Below are 23834 nucleotides of genomic sequence, written 5' to 3' on the forward strand. Positions count from 1 at the left end.
GGTAACGGGAGTTATAACTAATGAGGTAACTGTCAGCAATTTGCTAAAAGATTAGTATCAAGATATAGGCTTGAGTTTGGCACTATGGATAAGGGCCCCTCCCTTCTGAGACCCTGAGTGAATGAGAGCCACCGAGACTTTTGGCAACAAAACAAAAGAACATGGTCTCTTTCCTGGTCCAGTGAGGTATCATCATCAGCTAAGGTGGGACAGGGATGGTTGGGAGGCTCATTGGAGGCATTTAGAGGGAAAACCGTTTAAGGCATAGAAGGCTCTCCTGGTTGACAGGAGGACCAGCTGACAAATTTGAAATGAACTTGGTTCAATTGCATTTTCTCCAGTTTCCTTCAGCAGGAAGTAAGGAATAGAAGAAGAGGGAAGATCTCAGAAGGTAGCACAAAGTTTGAATTCACTATGGGAAAGGAGGGAAGTGTGGCTAAAGCAGTGGTGAGTTTGTAAGAGTGCTAAGAAATGGATATCTTGGTGGGAAGTCTTAGAAGGGGACAAGATGAAAGGTGATGATCTGCTAGTGATTTCAGAGTTTATGATTTTAGTGTTAACATCTATAGGAGATGCCAACATCAATAGTGTGACCATCCCGAGGCACAACTGAAAGAGAAGAGATAAACAGTGGTGAAAATGAGGGACTGTGAAGTTAGGATGTTTGAAGGGATGTCAACCTTCATGCTTAAGTCTCCTGCTGCATTTCTGAGGCATGAAAAATAAGCCACTTGTAAGAGGAAATTCCAAGCCAGAAGGCTAATCCAAGAACAAGAGAAGAACTAATAGGGAACATAAAATGACACTTTTGTGTCCACAAACAGCCCAATATATTTCCAATTATTCCTTCTCTCCTCCAAATCCCAAATTATTTTAATATGGATCCATAAGTCCCACCACCTTCACCCCAAACCTAAGATGTGTGAAGGATGGCAAAAGGACCTGAACAGAATCCTGCGTGGTTGATGGACAAGCAGCCTTGGTGGCAGTTGAGTCAGCAAAGGATTCTGGGAGAGAACTGGGAGCTGAGAATTCTGGCCAGTCCCAGCACGTCCATCTTTGGAAGGGAAACAGAGAGGACTTTTCCTGGGTGGCTGAAGGAATCTGAAGCCACAAGAGGGAAAAGAACTAGAGTTTCCTGGTTATCTGTGAACCTGCTTCTATCAAGAAATCCTCTTTACTACCTTTTCTCCATCTGCCAACAAAGCCCTAGACTCAGGAAGGATTTGGGTTGGACTTTCATCTGAGCCAGCCTTTGGCTTCATTGAATTTGAGATTTAAAGGCTAGAGATAGTTTAGAAATAAAGACTGACAGCTGGAAAGGAGGCAGGGTCCTTTGGGACTTGGGACTCAAACCTTTAAACCCAGCTGTTGGGGGTTTAACTTGTCAGGGCATCCTGCTCCCCTTTTCCCTTCCCTACTTTTCCTTTTCCAAATAAAATCTTAGTCCAAGTTAGATTTTGGATTTGGCCTGGATTTCATAATAAGGGAAAGGTTGGGTGACTGAGAACAGGATTCAAGAGTGAATCCCATCTCATTTGTGGCAAACTAGACCTGAGTTGGGCAGCAGCAGAGATGGTGGCTGAATGGGCCGGGGCTGCTTGAGCAGGTCCCAGTAGAGACTGTAGCCAGCGGGGAGCAACATGCTACACAGGGCCTGGGTGCAGATTTCAACTGAGACCATGGAGCATGCAGTGGTATGTTTTTGAAATATTCCTGGGTCATTTGATCATATTTAAAGATAAAACGCATGATATATAATAATGGAAAGGGCACTGGAGTGGGATTTGCCAATCAGAAAACGTGGGTTTGAATCTTGTCAACTATGTTATTATACTACTTTGGGGGAGCCACATAAGCTTTCTTGGCTTGTTTCCTCATTTGCAAAATAAAGAGATTGGACTGGGAAAAAAAAATAAAGATTGAGTTGCTTAAAGCTCTCTGACCAAAACTTTACAAAACCCACAACTCATATATGAATTTACATTTATTAATAAGTAACATACAGGTGCTGAAGTCTGAATATTTAGTAACAAGAGAATTAGAATCTCCAAATATAAGGTTGGAGAATGACAATCATTTCTTTATTATACTCCACCTGCATTCATAACCATTTAAAGTCACACAGATAAAGATCAAATAGTTACAAGCATACAAAAACAAGTGCTTAAGTAAGTTTCTAGGTTCATAATCAGAGTGTTCAACTCAAGATGGAAACAGCTTTAAATAAAGCCTATGTATTTCAATTACATAGCAGCAAATACAAAAGCATTTAATAACACCTTTTAAACTGCATAACAAACTTTAAGCCAGGTTTCATTCCTTAGCATTGGGTCAAATAATTCTGCCATTAACTGTAGGCATGCCAGCTTGCCACAAGAATTACAAGGAGTAATCCAAAACAGAGCAGGTACAACACATACTATGAACAATACATTTTGTGGAAGAAATTTTGGTGCCATGTCAGTGTAATGACAAATGCACTTAACTAGTCAGGAAACCTAGTTCTAAAACTGACAATGACCTCCCCATCTCTGGATCTATTTTCTCATCTGTAATATGAGATGATTGTAATCCCTTACGGTCTTATTCCAGCTCTAAAATTTCTTCCCCAGGTCAAAAATCTACTTCATTTTTTCCTTTAGCTGACTTCCAAAATCCTTCTTATAATGTGACTCTAAGCCATGATTGTTATTTTATGAACTCAAAATTCGCTTTTTGAAAAGTTAATAAAAGTTTCTTCTACATATAACATGTACATTAAAAAAAAATGGATTTCTTGGTTTGGGGTTATTACTGAATGCTCACTCTATGCCACCGACTCTAAGGAGGGGTAGTTAACAAAAGTAATAAAACTGTACCTGCCTATAAAAATCTTCCAACTTTGGGAAATTTTAAATGTATTACTTGGACACTACTAATTAAAATTTGCATATTTATATAATCCAAAACCACATTTCATAGAATCATGAAAAATCTGGGGAGATACCAGGTGTCAGAAAAAAATGTCCATGTAACATATTTTAAAGAATTACAGAATAATAAATTTCTTACTAGGACGTGTTTTTGAAGCAAGTCATCATATATTATTGGAAGGCAATCCTAACTTGCTTATTTATAAAGTTGATAAAATAACTACTTCAATACCAACATACTTAAAAAATGTCAATTTCAAGCAAACATTTTTGCTTTCACTATTTCTCTTTTCCTCTATACCTATGAAGTATTCCTTAAAACCCCTATTTTTCCTATTACCTCACACAATACTGACTATATTTCACAGCTATTAAGTCCAACATAAATCAGTGAGCTTAGCAAGAAAATACCAAGTAAAATTGAAAGTGACACGATCTATGCCATGCAGACTAACACCAGGTAGGTTACCTTGTTAACACACACACATATTTACATCAAAGTCTGGAATACTGTCAATTCAAATGAGCAAGAAGCAAAAGAACTTTCATTCCAGAACTCCAGTTCAGTCAAAATCACGGTTTGTGAGGACAAGTGGAGCCACTAGTGTCCAAACATACAGCACAATACCAATCCAGCTTGAAGAGATTTTCACCCAAACTGAGGTCCATTTACTGGTCATCTCATGAGAAGGTTCGTAACTAAAACATTTGGAGATGGGAAGAAAGAGAAAAAAAATATTAATAGTTTATCTTTAAGCTCTGAGTTTCAGAATTGGTTAAACACACACTCACATTCTTTCTTTTTCAGAAACCCCATAAAAAGTAAACTCAACTTTTTTTGTTAAGTTGGATGGTATTCACAATTATAAAAATATTTTGTTTCTGTTTAATGAGAGGATTTGTTGATGGGTTAAATGAGTCCTTAAAAAAAGATTTACAAAAAATCCAGGGAAGTAGACTTCCTAGCACATTTTTTGCTAAATAAAGTGAAGTAAATTTTAAAGAAGCACTTATTCAAATGGGTGATTTAAAAAACACCTTGTTTCATTTAGTCATTACAACTAAGGAACATATAGCTCTACATACATTTTTTCAGAAAACAGAAAAGACTTTTCAATTTGGATCTATCTTTTTCTTAAAAGCAAAATATACATTTCCCTAGATTTAGAGCTGAAAGGAAGCTTAAAATTCAGGGAGTATCTCAATTGTACAAATAAAGAAACTGAAACTAGTAAGGTTAAATGATTTGTTCAAGGTCACAAAAGTAGAAAAGAGGTAGAACCATACTTTGAAATGGTGGTTTTTCCATGATTTCATTCTGTTTCTGAATACCACTATTACTTGATAATTCCACATGCTTTAACAAAGCAAAACATAGCCTCTGATTACTATGTAGTTTTATGGGCCTCTTGGGCTATTACCCTGTGCTATGTTAAACTTTTATATACTTCTGTCTCATATTTTCATGGTAAGCAGTCTTTTATAGAATATCTTTGCAGTTGATTTTACATACTATACAATAGCTTTAATATTAACCCTAAGTTTCTCCTAATTTATGGAATAAAGAATCCCATTAGTTTTTGTAATAACTTAAAACCCTACAATAAAGTCTTTTTTTTAGGAGGCCTACTTTTTATTATGTCATGGCTATATTCTAAGCATTTTCAACTATCAGTCTCACCTCTGCATGAAGTAGGATGTTATACTCCAACTTTAGTCTGACATTACCTCAAATATTTGGTTATGTTAATTTTTTCCCCCTTTTACAGAACTTAGCAGAAAATGTATCCTACACATACATAAAATGGGTTTTGAGTCATCATCCTAACTGGGTTTCTAAACAGTGTTGAATAAAGCTTGGAGAAATTGATAAAAGGCTAATTATAAGTTCAAATCCTGCCTGACTCTCTGACCCTGGGCATTCACTTTATATGAATTTGCTTATTTGTAAAATAGTGATAATAACAGTACCATACTTATAGGATTATTATGAACAGCAAAAAAAAAACAACAACCTCAAAGCATTATATAAATATAATCACTGTCTTTAATAAACAATAATCAAGTCCAAAGTGTTCCCAGTATAATGAAGAACCTTTACCATCTTTGCTACATTTGAAAATAGTAATATGTTATAGTGACTAAAGTCTGAAATACAAACCAGTCATAAAAACTTTTAAGAGTACTAAAATTGAGTTGTCAAAGATTTAATATTTTAAATATCACTGTCAAAATGAGAAAAAATGTATTTCATTTGTTAGTTCAAACTAAATAGAATAAGAATCTTAGAGCAAAGAAAAAACGTTTCCACATTTGCATTAATGGTGATACCACAAAAAATAGTGTTTGAAGAACTGATTGCAAAGTCTAAGGACATAACTGGATCCCTAATACCTCCAAATTTGTTTAGTGAGTAGGAAAAAAAACAAAACACACTATAAATATCATATAGGTGGGAAAATGGTGGCATTCTAGGACATAATAGACCCCAGATCTCTCCACCAACACACCAATGGGGCCTAGAAATGCACCAATCAAAAAAAAGGAATAAGAATCAACTGTAGAATCCTTGGGAAATCAAAAAAGAGCAATGGAATACTGTGAAGATTCTGAGCTAAGCAAGTTAGGGCAAGTAGAAGGGAGATAGAAAATTCCAGAAGGCTTTAGGAAAGGGTTGGCTGACATCAGTGGCCCAAGCCCATTGGCAAGAAAAAGGCCTTAAGTAAACACCAGCCTAAAGCATCTTTGCAGTCTATCATAAGAGAATACAGCACAAAACCTGTAACATAAGGAAGCCACCAGGAAGAAGCCAGTATTTTAACAGCCCATTGGAAGAGTCCTTCTACTGAGGGAAAATCTCAATATCCTACTCAGGACCAAACAGACCCTGCCCTGCCAAAGCCATCTACCTATAGAGTCTGACCCAAGTATAAGCCCCCCCAAACTAGATACTGACCCTTATGAGATAAGCAAGCCAAGCAAAATTCCAAATGTCATAAAGAAGTAGGTTATGGTTTGAAAGACACCCATAGGAAAACCCAGGAGATCATGGCCTCACAACTCCAGAGAAAGCCTCAAGAGGAAAAAAAAAACAAAAAAAAAAACCTTCCTGGTCACAGGAATTATGAGAATTCCTGGAAAAAAAGAAATGGGGGGGGGGGGAGTCATAGAGGAAGTAACAATAAGGAGAACTGAGAACTTAAGAGGAAAAAACCCTCACCTATGAACTGACTATCCTGAAAACTAAAATGGACCATAGAGAAAACAATTTAGACCACAAGAAATATTAAAACTCAAAAAACTGGAAAAAAAAGATAAAGAAAAAAATCTAAGAGTATATGAAAAATAAAAATTCAAGAAAACAAGTTGTGGTAAATAAAGTAAAAAGTATTTGATAATCAAAAATTCATGACCACCACTACCTTGCTCCCAACCAAAAAAAGCCTGGACCCATTATTTTAAAAAATTACAAATGAAAATTACCTAGAATTCTTAGAACTAGAGGGCAAAGTAAAGAAGGAATCTTCAGTTATCTCCTGAAACTCAAAAACTCCAAAAACATTACATAGCCAAAGTACAAAACTTTCAGGTTAAAGAAAAAAAACATAAAAATCCAGAGTTCCAAAGAAATCCAAAGAAACCCGAGTAAGGATTTGTGATAGCTACTACTATAAAGAAGGAAGTTTAGAAGAGATTTCAAAAAGCAAAAAGGTAAGGCATATAACTAAGGACAGCTTATCAAGAAAAACTAAATACAATTGTACAGAGAAAAAAAATGGTAGTTTGAACAAATTTCTAACAATTCCTAATGAAAAAGTCATAACTGAACAGGTACTTTATAAATGGAAGGAGCACAAAAGGATAAAAAATAAAAGTCAGAATCTTAATAACTATAAGAATCAGAAAAAAAGATTATTCGTCATGAGCCAAGGTGTGGTTTTCTTTATTGTTTTTAGCTTTGTTTTTTTTCTTTTGGTTTTGTTTGTAAAAAAAAAAAATTTTTAAATCTTTTTACAACAAAACTTGTGAAATTGGGGGCCCTGGTTCGGTTTTCTTTGAGCTAGAAAAGGACCTTAAAATTCATTGTTCAAAGGAAGCTGAACAAGCTGTGGAGGTTTGGCTTTTTTGTTTGCTTTTGTTTTATTTTTAAAAAAAAATTTTTTTAAGTGTGTAGCAAGGTAGGAATGCAGCCGTGAGGGTTTGTGGAGAGGCAGACCACCTTGGTATATCTAAAGAGAAACTGCTTGTATGTTCACTCTGCATAAAGGTATTTTTACTGTATACTGTAAATTACCCAGAAATAGAGACTTGCAAACTTTCCATAAAAGAGGTTCTTGAAAAAAAAAATCAATGGGTTTGTTCTGTCTTGGTGGTTTTAAGAAGACAAAATGAGAGGGAACTATAAGAGGAAGTTAATCACATAAGAGAAGAACAAGAATACATATAATTAAGGAGAAAGAGATGGGGTGAATTGGACATGGCAAAAAGCTAATTTTCAACTGAATAAGATAAGAAACATAATTACAATATATTACACTTAAAATAAGAGGATAAATGTGATGAAAAACATTTCTATGTGAAGCTAATATAGGAAATTGTTATGTTAGACTATACATACATACTTATGATTAGGGTTTTTTCCTGTTATTCTAGATATATAAAGTAATTTTATATGTCAGAACTCAAGATCTAAATACAGTTATGTCCTTTTGGATAAAAATTTGCATTTCTATAGGTTCTAAAATTTAAAAAGATCTGTTGTAAACAGTTCACAGTATTTGAAAAATGACCCACAACAAAGTAGAAAATAGCTATAATTTTTAGTGGCAAAAGATACCACTCCAGGATTCATTTAATTTTGTGCTGTTTCAAAGTAAAAATTTCTAAAATACTAATATTTTTGTGAATTAGGATCATCATACATAGTTCCTAATTTATGACAAATGCAAAGCTGCCAGAATTTACAAATCCTTGGTGTCCCTTTAAAATCCAAAAATGTTGAAAATTTCATTAAATACCTGTACCAGTTGGTCAGGGTCATCATGATATAAAGTGAAGCCAAGAAAAGCATGAAATGAAAGAAAGAGTAACTGTAAGTAACACCATCTCTTTCATTGTCTATTGCTCGGTGAACATCATCGCCATCATCAAGTGATCCATCATGTCTCGCTACGCCATCTTCTATTAGTGTTGATTCATCACTGGTCAAAGTCAGTTTATTAACCTGACTGTTGTTAGATGACCGGATGCTATAGAGGAAGGCAGAAAAGAAAAAGCCATTAGTTTCAGAAAAATACTGTACTGTTTATCAACAAATATTTCAGGAATGTTGCTTACCTTGAATAAAGCACACAACACAAAAAGAGCATAAGTCCCACAATTCCTTGGGCATCCCACCACTGGACAGAGTTCCCTTGCTTTGGAATGCTTGTTGTGACATTATAACCAATTATGCTTAATAAACTTGGATTGCACTTTCTGTCTGTGGAGTAAACAAAAAATTCAAATATGACACTTTCCCCATAATTACAAAAACTAAATTCATAACTTTCAAGAGACTTAAAAACCGTGACCAGAGAGAAGGTAAAAGTTAGAAAATTATGTCCTAAGTAGATTTTATTATTAAATAAAAGACATACATTATTAGTTAATATAGCACTAAACTTTTCAAAACATTTTATCTATTACCTTTTAAAATCCTATAATGTGTGAAGTTAAGATTTCTATTTTCAAAGGTAAAGGAAACTCAAAAGTGACTAACCAAAAATAATAATGAATTAGTGGGTAAGATCAGAACTACATATCAGATGTTTTGATTTCCAGTTTTTTACACTACACTATAAGAATAATTAGCATTATTTACCAACCTATTCATGTTTTCTTTAGCATTTTTTTAACCCATCTGTCTTAGAATCAATACTTAGTATTGGTTCCAAGGCAGAAGAGTGGTAAGAGCTAGATAACTGGGTTAAGTGACTTGTTCAGAGTCTTAGAGCTAAGGAAGTATCTGAGGCTGGATTTGAACCCAGGCCTACCATGTCTAGGTCTGGCTCTCTATCCACTAAAGGTATTCCCTGGCTAAGTTTCATCCATGTACTTCTGCAAATCTCTAGAAAGTACAACTGGTGTGCTTGAGCTCTTGCTCTAGAAAGTTTATGATTAGTTATGGTGTGCACCAGTTTTCTACCAGCTATCCCTTCCTCTTACTACATAATCAGCCTAGCTCTCTCCAGTCATATAGACATCCTTTATACCAGGGCCCCCAAACGTATGGCTTGCTGGCCCCATGCGGCCCCCTGAGGCCATTTATCCGGCCCCCACCACTCTTTCGGAAGGGGCACCTCTTTAATTGGCTGTCAGTTAGAAGAATACTGTATGTATGTGGTGGTGCTGCAAAGCACGGTGTCGCTCATGTACAGTACTACTTCTGGTGACATAATCCTTTGCATGGCACCTTGTTCTGAGAATGAGGCGCTGCGCAAAGGATTATGTGGCTGCACAATGGAAGACATCAGCCTGATGGGGGAGGGGATTCCACACTGTGTATACTGCTGCCCAGGAATAGTGATGGAGGTGATGGGCCTGCACAAGGTGTGACAGGTCCATCACTGCCAGCGCTGTAGCCTCTGCTATCCCAGATAGCAGTATAGATTTGTTCATAGTTTTTTTTTTTAATAGTCCAGCCCTCCAACGGTCTGAGGGACAGTGAACTGGCCCCCTGTGTAAAAAGTTTGGGGACCCCAGCTTTATACAGTTCCTGCTGTGAACTCCTTCACTGGTAATCTGTTGCAGCCTACTAATAATACTCATCACATGACTCTCCATTGTTCTTTGAGTGAACAACAACTGATTTTTTGGGAGATATTGTGATATATCACATCACAGCCCTACAGTATCAATAGATTATGGGTATTAAAAGATAAACCTGCATTTCATAGAGAAGCTTGAGGAAAATGTGAGGTGTTTTTGAACTACTATAAAGAATTACAGCTGGTTTTGCTTTTCAATTCTGGGCCCCATTTACTCTTCACTTCCATTATCTGTCTAAAATACTGATGGCCCAGTTCTACAGGCTATCTAGCCAACTGCATATTGAAATTTCCCTGTATATAAGTATAGATAGGGTTTTTCTGAGAACAGCCTTTAGTTTGGAATATTCCATCAAATCAAATGGAGAAAACTTAAAACAACAGGTAGAAGACACAATGACAAAAATCTCTTTTTGGCATCAGGAAAACCCCCTAACAATTAGAACTACCCCAAAAGTCAAACAGAATGCCTCAGGAAGGAGTGAATGCCTACTCCCTAGAGATCTTCAATTAAGGGTTGAATGTCCACTTACTGGATCTATTTATTATACAAGGGAGTTTGTTTTATAAGTAATTATTAGATTTGGTGGCCAGTGAAATAAATTCTAAAACTGAAGTTTTGTGATATGCTAAAAAAAAAAAAATCAAATAAGCATGGTGGAATCTTCAGACACAGTCGATTATGGTACTATAACAATGTTGAGAATTATTTTTGTAAAACCCTGTCTGGTCTCTTCTCAAGTTTTTATCAAAGATGACTCTGATAAGGGTAAATTATTCTTATGAATTTTAGAAAGATGAGAAAAGGGTTAATAACTGTACACATTTTTTGGATTTCCTTTTGTTTTGATAAGTCCTATGACTTTTTTCCCATGCCATTATCTGTGCTGTTGATCCCATATTGTCTTCAAAATTTTGCTACCTCCAGCCCATATTTCCATTAGAGTACTTTGTATACTCCAGTTATTTTTCCCATATTTGTTTTCTTTTGTGTCATTTTTACTTTCTTGTGTGTCACCTGGAAAGTTTGGGGTAGAGACTTGGTATTAAAAGATCAAATGTGATACATCTACTGTTATTGATAAAAAATAAAAAAATATTGTTTCCAGTTATTTTCTCTCTGAAAATATATTCAATTTTTGATGTTATTTCAGTGCTTATTCCGTTTTGCACCTCCAGACATTTAGTCTTCAAGAAAATATTAATGTTCTATAGGCATAATACTACTGTATATTTTACAGGACTCTGGCCATTCTCATTTCCTATCCTTCAACTACTTCAAAATATTTTTGGCAATTGCTGTCCAAGCTCATTTTTGTACTGAAGTTACCAAGTAAATAATTAATTTTTGGTTCTATCAAGTTTCTCAAAAAACCTCTACTCCATACTCTTGAAATAGGTTCTGGCACATAAAACTATAGTGCCTCCATTATGGCCTTTCTGCAAATGTTCACCTTGAACATTACAAATATCCATGGTGTTCTCGAAAAGATACTTTTTGCTGCTTTTGGAAGCATGATAAAGCCATCTTTTATTTACCTTTCCAAGGAAAAACTAAAAGAAATTCTTCCATTTCGCAGTTTCATTTCTGGCTTCTACTTTTATTTAAAGCATGATTGAAAAGAGTGATATTTAGTTCTTTTAGTAGAATGTCCACCCTGAAATGTTAAAAGGCATGTTCGGTAACTTTTATCTTATAGCTAACTTGATACCAATAGTGTCAAAGTTAACTCTGTTTTATCTTTCAAGGAATCTGGTAAAACTTTGATATGCACATGGATAAGATCTCTCGTAGAAACACTTTTCAAGTGGAATTTCTGCTAATTGAACCATTTATAAAGAGAAGATGATTGGATTTCAAGAAAAAAGTCTCTGTTAGGTTGAAAAAAATATCAAGGGCAATTAACATATAACATACCTGGTTCATTTGTCATAGCAGACCAGGTCAAATACATAGTGTAGATTGTTATTACTGAAGACTGCAACAAACCAGATCTTGGCTGTGATTCCTATATAACAATTAAAAAAAATAGAAAACCACCCTTACAATCTGAATTGTTTCAATATTTACAAATACTCAGAAATGAATATGATTGTCAAATGAAAGAAATCATCAAATAAATAGCTCACTTGAATCTTGGGCAGAATAGACATTACAGAAGCTCCAATGCACAGGAGCATGTTGACACTGATGAAGGCCTTATTTTCTGAGCAACCATCTGGGTGAGTGTAGTAAACAAAGAACAGGACTATAGCAACTAAAGACAGCAGGTAATTCATTGCTGTAGCTGATAACAAAGCTGTGAAAAGAAATGGTTGGAGAGCTAAGTTTCATTACAAATGTTAAGAAATCAATATCAGTTTATACTAGAAAAAAATTTACTAAATAATTAAACCATGTTCCATATAGCTGCTGGCTTCATATAAGCTTTAGAAGAAGAGAAATTCTAAGTTTTAGTATGTATTTTGCTCCTATGGGATAGTGCTTAAAAGGGATTACCATAAAAACTTTACATAATGAATCTGTAATTTTGCTTATGTTGGTATTATATCTCCTGATAAAGAGTGCAAAACTTCTCTAAATCTTATTATATGGTTTGGGGAAATTGCTAAGAGAAAAAAACTGTCACTCTTTACCATCTGGGTTTAGAGCCTTGCCAAACTTAGCATAAGAAAGATAGATAGTCCTTCACTGGATCCATAGTTGAAGTCCTTTCAAAACCAGTAGGGTCTGCCAAAGGTTTCTCTGGCATAACTTTCAACAACCAACAGTGACCTCTTCGTCATGATAAGGTATCAATGTAGAGAAAACACACACACACACACACACACACACACACACACACACACACACACACACACACACACGGGAAAATTTATTCAGGTTGTTGTTTTATATTTTAAAAAAAATTTTTTTGGGGGGGATAAACAACATTTGAAAAATGAAGTCCTTATTTTCATTCTCAAATGGTTTGGCCCACAAAACTACTTTCTTGTGAGCAAAATATTCAAAAATAAACTTTTATATATCTAATAAAATAATTTGAAAGCCTTCACATAGTTAAAGAAATTAAGTTATATTGCTTTTGAATAATTCTCAACATATATAGTTATTAGTTCTGGGTTCAGTATGGCCTAAAATAAAATGTGCATAAATGCACAATACTAGAAATCTATTTTAAAAATCTTCATCGTTATCAAAAAATGAAATTTCCAAGATACAGAAAAGTATCAAAAATATATCTCAAAAGGTATTTTGTATTTTCTTTCTATTCCCAAAACAATATACAGTATTATAAATGAAGCACTTCTTCACAACTCAGTATCATCATGCACTATTGTACTATATTGTACTATATTGCAAGAATATGAGGCTTAAAAAAAAACTAATTAGAGGCACAGTGGTATTTATCCTTCACCTAAAATAGACCTAGACTCTAGTTTCTTAGGTTTCTTTTGTCTCTATACAAGCAGGTGTCTCTTGTTATGCCCTTAGCAGTGTCTCTAAGCCCTTTTCTAATAGGCAGCAAGCTATAAAATTAGATGACTAATGACTCTCATAACACCTTGAACAAATGATAAAACTTTTAGTTTAAAGTCACTGTATCTTTTCTTTATGTTTTGCTTTTCAGAGCCCTTTCTTGTTTTATGGTTCTATCACATTCCATAGAACTGTTTGTTAGAAATGTCATATCTAGAAAATGTAGTCTTGGGTACATTACAATTAAAATACATTATAACTAAAAATATTTCTCTTGGGCACATTTCCTCACCTATAAAATGAGAGCACTATGCTATATGGCAACTCAGTCCCTTCTAGTCCTAATTCTTTGATCCTGTGATCTGTTGTGGTTCAGTTTTCTCAGAAATTTTCAATTCCTTGTGGTTTTCTTGGCAGAGATACTAAAAGGAGTTTGCCATTTCCATCACCAGCATATTTTATAGATGAGGAAACTGAGGCAAACAGTGTTAATTGATTTGCCCAGGATGACACATCTATCAACTATTTGAGGCCATATTTGAATTTAAGGAGATGAGTCTTCCTGTCTCCAGGCCCAGCACTTGCTCCACTGTGCCATCTAGCACCCCAGATCTCTATCATCTGTACACCTAATTAAACAAGAAACAATTATTTTAAATGAACTTTTAACTTATTATATGCTTATTTATGCCCTTGAAGCACCACAAGGTCTTACCTGCATACCAACATCTTGAGTTTCCTTCTTCCATTTTTTCAACCCATGATTCATTCCACGAGTGGGCAAAGTCAATAAGTAAAACCAGCTGAATGAGGATGAAGCAAAATGCCCCTGCCATGCCCACATAAAACCACACTGAAAGAGAAAAAGAGTAACAAATTCCCACTATAAAAGCTATTTTGTATTTTTTTTGCATATACTTAGATATATAAATGTGGTCTTTGTGACAGGTTTAGAAGCTCTTTAAAATAAAACTTTTTTTCCTCCCCCCTCATTGATTACCCAGTATCTAAAAAAAGCCCTGGCACATAGTGAATGCTTAATAAAAAAAAGTGCTGTTTGAGAAATTAATTAATAAAAAAGGACTAGCGATGGGGGGGGGGGGGGGAGGGCAAATATCTACAGCATGATTGACAACTGAAAGCCTGGACTAAAAAAATAACAGTTTTTAATGAAAGCTCAAAGAATAGCAATTATAATAACATATAAAGCTGAAACTAGCATGCCCCAAGACAAGATACTTGGACTAAGAGTCTAAGAACGTGTCATAGTAAACAAATAAACAACAGAATTTGAGAATATTAAAGTTATATTCCAAATAGTTTCAATGAAATATTAGTAATATTATGAGATAAAATAAACAGAATGTGTAAAATTATGAAAGTGAATGAATATCCTGTTATGACAATATAATAAATCTCATGCAGATAATACACATCAGATGACATAAAGATCTAGAAAATACAAGAACAAAAAAAATCTAAAAATATACTGGAACACAATATAAACCACTCTCCTCCAAAAATCACTGTAATGCCAATAAATAAAAAGCTATTCTTTTTAATGTCACATAGCATAATAACCAAAACACACACACACACACACACACACACACACACACACACACACACACACACACACGTGTGCGCGCACACACACACAATCTAGGCAGTAATTTAACCAAGGAATAAACACATAACCTTTATATGGAAAAGGATAACACTGGGCAATAAGGAAAAGGTCTGAATATTAGGGGAAATCTACATATATGAAAAGTCATATATAGATCTAGATCTGGAAGTGACCTTAAAAAAAGACTTTTTGATACTAATACCTTAATTTTATAAATGAAAATGGGGAAACCGCTAAGTAAAGTTAAGTTGATTTGTCCAAGTTCATAAATAAGAAACCTAATAAGTAAGCAAATCATCAAGGTAAAATATGTCAATCAATCACAGTAATCCCAATGCTTAAGATGATAGAAATGGATAAATGAGTTAAATTTACATGTTGTTCAGTTTCAAAGTTGAAGCCATTTGGGGTTTTCCTGGCAAAGATACAGAGTAGTTTGTCATTTCCATCAGAGGTGAGTGACTTGCCCATACAGCTACTAAATTTCTGAGGCCATATTTGAACTCAGGAAGAGCAATGTTCTTAACTCCAGTCCTGGCATTCTAACCACTAAGATACCTAGCTACCCTACATTAATATAAGTATAATATTGAATTTATGTAGAGAATATAAACTTGAACTTTTAGAAAGCTAAAAAAGGGATCTTAGCCATATTACTTTTAAAATAAATTATAGTACAAATTATTACTACATAAAGCCACAGAGATTTTTCTTCAAAGGTAGGCTGTCTTGAAGTTCAAATACTGCCTCTGAACATGCTATATGTGTAAGTCTAGACAAGTCATTTAACCTCTCAGTGCTCTAGGCAAAAATATAAATTGAAAAAAAAAAGGTTTATTAAACGAATATCATTAAAGCTGTAATCCATATACTTGAACATCAAAATTATTTTATACAGAACCAAAAGGAAAAAAGATCAATAGAACAGAGCAGAAATCTCCCACAGATGAAATATACATAGATGATTAATGTTTGATAAACCTATGGCTAAACATTAGGGAAAAGAATCAATTTAAATACTACATTAATGCATTTGTTTAGTTAAATGTTTTTAATGGTATTGGTGTATAATAAGTATAATAAAAAATTAAAATAAAAAAAGAAAGAGAAAAATGAGTACTCATCAAAAAAAATAATAAATTTAGCTTGGCACAGTGCCTGGCACATAGCAAACACTTTTGTTTATTGATGGATACATTCGTTTTCTACATGTTGGGTGTTCCTTTCTTTGGGGGGAAAAAAAAGAGCAGGGATATATTACAATCTCCAATATTGAAAGGAATATCAGTCTTGAGATAATGGATCTAATGTATAAATACATCAGAGGGTAGATATATTGTTAGTAAAATAAAAAATATTAGGGAAGGGGAATAGATAACCTTCATGATCCATGATGGATTTGATAATTCACAAAAAAAAAAAACCACCATCAAAATATGGAGACAATTAACCCTGGAGAAAAAAAAAGCTCTGGTTGACTTTCTTGTCAAAGCTCTCCTATCCATTTGACAGGGCTATAAATATAATAAGAGATAACAAGAACATATTTATTGACCCTACACAACTCATAGCTAAGAAGAGGAATCTGCAGCACTAGGTTATCCTAATTTCACACCTCAATAAAGACAAGTCATTAAACTTTTGAAGAAAAATGAGTTTGATTTTGACACTTTAAAAGTAAAATATCATGGATATCCAGAGTTCAAGAGAGGTTCTGAATAGATAAAAGTTGAAGTCATTAGACTGTAGATAATAGTGGAAATAGATAAGATCAACAATGCTGGTGTATTATAAAGAAAGAAAAAATCCAAAGAATGAGTCTTAGGGGCCACCTACATTCAGAACAAAGAGAAACAAGAGAAGTCTGATGACAGAACTAAGCAAATGTAGTATGTATGTCACAGCAGTCAATGGAAAATGGTGTACACACGCAGTCACAAATATTTCATGCTCTTACCAGTAGTAAAGGGTCCTTCTGGGATAAAGAAAGCTCCAACAGTAATTGCTACTGCTGCTACAAATTTAAAGAACCAGAATCTAAAACAGAAAACCATGAAGATTCTTATATTAGAAGTTCAAATTAATTTAATTTATGATATATTAAAATGTTTTCATATTTTCAAATATGTATAATTTCATATATACAAAATTTAAGACCACATCAAAATAACACCAGTTAGTCATGAAACAATACTTTTGAACAGGCTACTATAAAATGTAGCTTAACTTTATCTATGATTGCGCAACTTTAGGAAACTACACAAGTGATGACATTTTGACAAGACTATCAATTGCAAAACTATAAGGATGAGCTTCTATAAAATATAAAGCACTAAACAAATTAAATGATGAAAAAAAGCATACTTTCCACATGTCTTAACTTACTGAACAACTAGCCAACCTGTTCTGGTCATATATAAATTTCTCTGATCATTTATACCCTTTCTTATGCTCACTTCTTCATTACCTCATGCTGTGAACTATTCACCACCCACCATGAATTTATCTCTTCACCCTCTTTTTGGGTAGTTTACAGCCATGCAACATTAGTGAGGAAACTACTAGGATTAAAAAAGATGGATCTTTATTTCAGATAAACGATTTTGGTCAGTATAGCATATCTTCCAAAATGCAATTCAACCTAATCCTAAATCCTTTTCACTGTTCATCACTAAGATATATGTACTAATGGGCCAAATCCATGTGCTGTTAATCCAAACAGTTTCAGCAATATGCCTTCTTCAGCTATTGATTTTTCCAGTATATTTAGATTGAATTCTTAAGTGATTAGAAACCCAATTTAGGAGTTTCTACAATGTTCTAAGGGCAACTAATACAAATATCATCTGAAAGCAGGACATTTGAAGGACCTTATAAACCACAAGGAGTCTCTTTCATTTGGACTCTTCTGCTTTTCTTTCCTATCAAATGCCTTTAGAAAGCATACAACATTCTGTTTTATGCTTGGCAGTACATTTATAACCAAAGAATCACCGAACAAAGTTCACATTTTATTTTCTAAAGTATTTTCTGTGAAGATTTTAAAGATGTCCTTAAGATAGCACTTAGCTCTTTCTGATCATTGTAATTTAAAGAGGCTGTGGATTTCTTTACTCCAAGTTCATCATTCCTCTGCTCTTTACATATCCACTTTGAGAAATCAGCCCCTCAATGATCTCAAACTTATCTTTAATTCAAAATTAAAAAAAAAAATTCAACTTTATTTGTGAAAATTTGGCTACTCTCAGCAATGCAATGATATGGAAGAATCCTGAAGGACCAATGACGGAGAAGGCAATCCACCTCAAGAGAAAGAACTATTGGAGTCATCTTTCACATCAGTGTATTTATGATTTTATTTTGGGGTTTTGGTTATGTATGAGTGTGCTCTTACAACAACCAATATAAAAGTATATTTTGCATGACAATAAAAAGAATTTAATAAAAGATTTCTATACCCCCAAAAGAGAGAAGGTACATATTTTTAAAAAATAACAAAAAAAACTTAAGATATTGAGATAAAGCCAATGACCAAAAATGATTAAAATTGATGAACTGAAACTCAGTTGGGAAGAAGGAGTACTGTAGAGAAACAAATCATTCAATATTAATGGAAATGCAAGAAAGATTATTTTTTCCTGAAAACAAACTGCCAGTACAAAGTTACAAAAATAATCAAATCCTATGACCTAGTAAATATACTTTTGGGAAATATCTCTCTAAAAATATTAGCAGAAGGCAGCTGGGTGGCTCAGTGGATTGAGAGCCAGGCCCAGAGACAGGAGGTCTTGGGTTCAAATTTGACCTCAGACAGTTCCCAGCTGTATGATCCTGGGTAAGTCACCTGACCCCATTATTTGGCTCTTACCACTCTTCTCCTGTGGAAACAATACCTAGTATTGAATCTAAGACAAAAGGTAAGGGTTTAAAAAAAATAATATTATTAGCCCTTTGAGAGGGGAGCGTTAAAGGAAGGTGATAAGCCTTTATTAAGTACCTACAACATACCAGGTATGTCAAAGCACCTAACAAATTGAATAATGGCATTAGTTGTAATTAGAAATAAAAAACCACAAAGAACTTAGAACATAATACTTAAATCAACTAGGTGACTTACAAGGCAGGGCCAGGATTTAAACTCAAATTCTTCAACTGTAAGTAAATGCACTTTCCAGTGTATCTTGCTACATCATCCAATTCTCCCAATTCCCAGTTCGTTTCTTTACTTCACATCTGCCACAGTCACTATTTATGCCAACTAATGGCTTTTTTCTTTGACTTTTCAGAATACAAAATACAATTTCCTACCAAAATTGAAGGTTATGTTCTGACAATCCAATGTGAATAGTGAAGTTATAAGCATTTTCTCCTCCATTTAGGTAAGAAATAAATACAATCTGAGAATCTTTAATTTTATAACCACCAGAATTTTCCCTAAAACTATTCAGCAAAATTTAAATAACTGAAACTGCCACTCTAGCTTTTCTAACCATAAAATGTACATTAAAAGAGTATAATCATTGTCGATATTTATCAAAGCATTTACTTTTCATTAGATAGGCTAAGAATTACTATCCATTTTTTTTTTCATTTCCAGAGGAAAAGTTTAAAACTTACCCATTGTGCACTGCAGCTCTAGGATCACTGCTACTCTTCACTTTGATCATCAATAAGGAAAACAGAAGGAAAAACATGGCCATGCCAAAGCACAAACGGTAGACAGCTTTGTATCCAACCAATACATTACAAGGCACAAGTCCTGTCCCACTATCACAAAATCCAGGAATCTAGGACAGTAAACAATATGCCATGAGAAATAAGGCTTCCAATAAGAAAGAATATAAAATGTGCATAAATTAAATCTATAGAACTAAATCTCCAAAATGCAGGGATTCCTTAAGAAAAAAGCAATCTTGAAGCAGATTTACTACCTCATGATACTATATTCCAAAAGTCTTATTACTAAACTATAAAAGATAAATTCCCACAGCCTACTTGAATGTGATGCTTATGAATCATATAGATTTGTCTGGATTTTTTAAAACTGTATTTTATTTTGAGACACTCCTATCCTCCAATGCCCTCCCCACAACCAATAATGAGGTCCCTATAACTCAATCTGTACAAGAATATTTAGGAATATTTAGCTTTTTTGATCCACTTAATAGAATACCATTTCTCAAAGGGTTAAGATGGCTTGTCAATTTTTAACTGTTTACTGCTCAATTATAAGAATATTATGCTTACAAATTTCATTTATTAATAAAATTAACTTCTAACACAACTCCTCAGAATTAAGATTTATTTTTACCAGAATTATTCATAACTAATTTTTGAACATGTAATCTATAGTTTAGTCATGTTAAATTTCAATCTGCTCAAGTAAAATGACTTTTTAAATGTAATAAGCAATTAGGATGAGCCAATACAAAATAAGTTTATGTGGTTATCACTGAGAAGCATTATCAAAAAGAAGATAGCTATATGGATGAGTGGATAGAGTGTTGGGTCTGGAGCTGAATCTGAGTTTAATTCAGCCTTCAGATACAGTGATCTTGGGCAAGTCACTTAAGCTCTGTTTGCCTTAATCTATTAGAGAAGGAAATGATAAAACACTCCAGGACCTTTGCCAAGAAAACTCCATGGAATATATAGTCCACAGGGCCATGAAGATTCTAACATAACTGAACAACAAATTCTTTTAAAAAATCATTCATAGCCAGAATGGGAAACAACAATTATAAGAATTTAAGGTTTTTAGTTAATTCAAATACAGATTAAATGCCTTTTTTGCTAACCTCTCCAAAAAAGGACCCTGAAAGTGCTACTAGTTCAGTATCTACAAAGTACTTTAAAAATAAAAGGATAAAGTTGGAAAGAGGCTTAGAAATTATCTACCTTATTTTTATCATTTAGAGCAGAGAGGTTAACAACATAGCCAGGACTACACATGTCATACAAATATATTTTGACCCCAAGAATGTTAATGGACATATAGAATAAATTACATCATGTGCATATGCTACTTTCCACCAACAAAGTTGAGTTCTTTGAGGTAAATGGTATTTTTTTAGCCCTTACAAAACCTAAGCATAAAGTGCTACTTAATTTGAAAAAATTGATAAAGTCAACTATATCACTACCCACTATGATGGCACTGGTAATTCTACTGAAACTTTATACATACTACAAATATCAAACAGCAAACAAACAAAAAGAAACCAAACCTTATTTAATTGTTCTTCCATTCCTGGTATCAACATCACACAGGATATGCCCACACCAATAAGCAAAAAGAAGGCATAAATCAGCCTAGTTACTGTGGAGTTATTACCACTGGGGCAGCAACGGCATAGCAGACAGGGGGCACTCCCACACAAACATGGTATCTGGTGAAGAGAAAAATGTTACAAACAAGAAATACTTTCATATATAGAAAACCAAACTACATTTACCCAGAAAGAACTACCTAAAGTTAGAAAGTTGTTTATCAAAATTTGAATTAGTGATAAAGATCACAGATGTCTTCATTTTATACAGTATATAATTCAGTTACACTAAAGATGTTAGAGAAAGGGTGTAATTAATTATTTCTGTGTGATGTTAAAGAGATTTTGTGGTGCTCTGGTTTTTATTAACCTCATTAGCCAATTCTATTATTCTTCAATTTCTTCTGTGAAAATATTAGATAGGATCTCTCAATTTAAAAAAATACAAAAAGTGTGACTTAGAAATAAAAATCACTGGATTTTCAAATCTAAATTTTGTGATACCTAAGGTATAAAACAAGATCTTTTGGATCAAAGTCAGTGCAGTGTTTTTTTAGCTATACCACCCTGCCCACCCAAGAGGCAGGCTTTTTTTTTTTTTGAAGGGGTGGGTGGAGAAGACATCAAAAAGGGAGGCACAGGGATTACAGATTAAATTAATGTGATTTAAAAAAGAATAAATGGATTGCTGTATCACTAAATACAATATTTTAAGTATGCTTAAATTCAAATTTTGCCAGGAAACACTGGGAAAATATTGGAGGGGGAAGAGACAAGAATAAAAACAAAGGAGAAAGGACAGAAACACTGAAAAAGAGAAAGACTTCTTAGTAGAGGAAGACTAAATGAACAATGAGGAAAATAAAGGAAAAAATACTAGAACTACCAAGTTTTATTCTCCAAATCATTTGGGTCATGAAGAGCCCTTATGTATAAAAAATTACTCTTTGTAGACAGCCAAAACGCTTCTTATAATTCCATCAAAGGCTGAAGGACTCAACTCCCTTGGATTTTAAAGAATATTATTATCAATTAATGAATTCAACCAAATTTGACTCTTTAGTTAAGGACAGTACCAATATCTGCATAAATAGAAGTTGATGTTTGTTTTGGAATTTTCTGTTTTTTACTTTCGTTTTTAAAACCACAGTCTGGGAATCATTCCTAATAAGTCTTATGCCACTGTTTTTTTTTTTTTAATGATCATAAGATGACAATTTACAGCTGAATGGAAGTCTAGTCCAATCCCTTCCTTTTAAGGATTAGGAAGCTGATGGTATGTGGCAGAGAACTCCAAAATATAGTATTTCTTTCATTTTGCCTAAGCTTTCTGTTAGCAATGCTGCAAGTCATGGGTGGGTTTTCCAAAGGAAAAAAGAGTTATCCCACAGGGTGTTTATTCTAAGTCTAAAAAATCCACACCATTTTAGGAGACGTACTACCTCTTTCTCACCACTTGGGCAAAGATGACTCGTTTGCTTTAAGCACCAGGCAAAACAGCATTCTGACAACCGTTCAAGGTTTAAGCAGTTTACAAAATTCTTTCCTAACAACACCGCCAAGAGCTAGACAGAACAAGCGTTACTAGTTTCGATTTTACCGATTAAAAATTTTAGTCTTTGGGAGGAGGGATGACTTGCCCAAGGTCACCCTGCTTTTAACACCATGGGCTGAAATCGAGGTCTTCCTAAATCCAGGGTTACTCCATATTCACCAAACAGCAGCTCAGCAACGCCACGGTTTTTCCTTCACATTTTCATATGTCCTACAGATCAACCCAATCCCCCTCCCACACTAGAGAACTACCAAGATTCCCATTGGATGCCCTCAGGGATCAAAAGAATGCAGGGCGAGTCCGGATGCGCGGCGCAATAAGGGAAGATAAACTCGGCAGTTCAGGGCGGCCGCAGAAGGCCGACCATGGCCTCTAGGCCATAAGAGGCTGGGCGGATGCGGGGAGGGGAAGGGACAGAAGGGGGAAACGAATGACGCCAGCCCTTTTCTTCCCTTTCTTCCCAAGCTAAAGACGACTCCAAACACGTCTCCCACATCTCCACCTCCTTCGGCCCGATCCAGGGCTAGAAGACGCATTCAAGCCCTAGGACAATGTGATATGGGACAGAAAGGGGATCCGGGTTTGACCAAGCCCAGAAGCCCCAGTAGGGAATCATCGTGGGGCGGGGGAAGGAAGAGGGCTCCGCGCCGCGCGCCTCCCTCCCGAGGGTCCTTTCCGTCCTGCAGTAAGTTCTCCAACACCCCTGAGAAACACTGGAGGGTAACTTACCCAGCTCGCCATGGAGCACAATCCCAGAACACCCCCCATCTCCAAGAGACGGCAGGAGCTCCAGGGGCCGCAAAGATGGAGCCAGGTTCTTTTTCCTCTCACTGCTTATTTACCATCTTCCAGGCACATCCGGCCCAGGCCCCGCCCCTGCCCCACAAGAACTACGTCATTTCCCCGGGAGCGGAGGGGATCAGGGTGGGCTAGGTGAGTGGTGGGGTTACTGTAACGAATTCAGCCCGGTATCCGGCTGGAGGGCACGAAGAAACGGTGGTTTCTGGCAGCTTGCGACGCTGAAGTGCATCTGTTGTGTGTCTAAGTGGTCTGTCTCCAGTTAATTTAAGTTTAAAAATGGATTCCTGTCTTTAGGGTGGTGCCTGCCTCGCCCACTTCCAGGGATCCGCCCCCTTCCTCCGCACTTGCCGCAGAGGCGGGGCCAGAACGTGGGA

General features: G+C 35.1%; 1 protein-coding gene across 1 annotated transcript; it reads right to left on the reverse strand.

Moving 5' to 3' along the window:
• Window positions 1-1969: 1969 nt before the first annotated feature.
• SERINC1 (serine incorporator 1) lies at window positions 1970-23834 on the reverse strand. The gene is made up of 10 exons (XM_001369529.5): window positions 23389-23834; window positions 21063-21224; window positions 19453-19622; window positions 16793-16872; window positions 13921-14058; window positions 11855-12024; window positions 11643-11733; window positions 8253-8397; window positions 7934-8164; window positions 1970-3614 (listed from the first exon to the last, which is right to left on the reverse strand). The coding sequence occupies exons 1-10, from the start codon at window positions 23425-23427 to the stop codon at window positions 3479-3481; spliced, it is 1362 nt and encodes a 453-aa protein (XP_001369566.1). The 5' UTR covers window positions 23428-23834; the 3' UTR covers window positions 1970-3478.

This window comes from Monodelphis domestica, chromosome 2 (genome assembly GCF_027887165.1).
Source record: "Monodelphis domestica isolate mMonDom1 chromosome 2, mMonDom1.pri, whole genome shotgun sequence".
Taxonomy (NCBI): domain Eukaryota; kingdom Metazoa; phylum Chordata; class Mammalia; order Didelphimorphia; family Didelphidae; genus Monodelphis; species Monodelphis domestica.

Excerpts from the sequence above, each read along its gene's own strand:
- SERINC1 (XM_001369529.5), bottom strand. The coding sequence starts at position 23,427 with ATGGGGGGTGTTCTGGGATTGTGCTCCATGGCGAGCTGG. Across the intron at positions 16,873-19,452 it reads AGAGCTGCAGTGCACAATGG|ATTCTGGTTCTTTAAATTTG; the intron begins GTAAGTTTTAAA and ends TTTCTGTTTTAG. Across the intron at positions 8,398-11,642 it reads TGCTATGACAAATGAACCAG|ACAGAAAGTGCAATCCAAGT; the intron begins GTATGTTATATG and ends TTTACTCCACAG.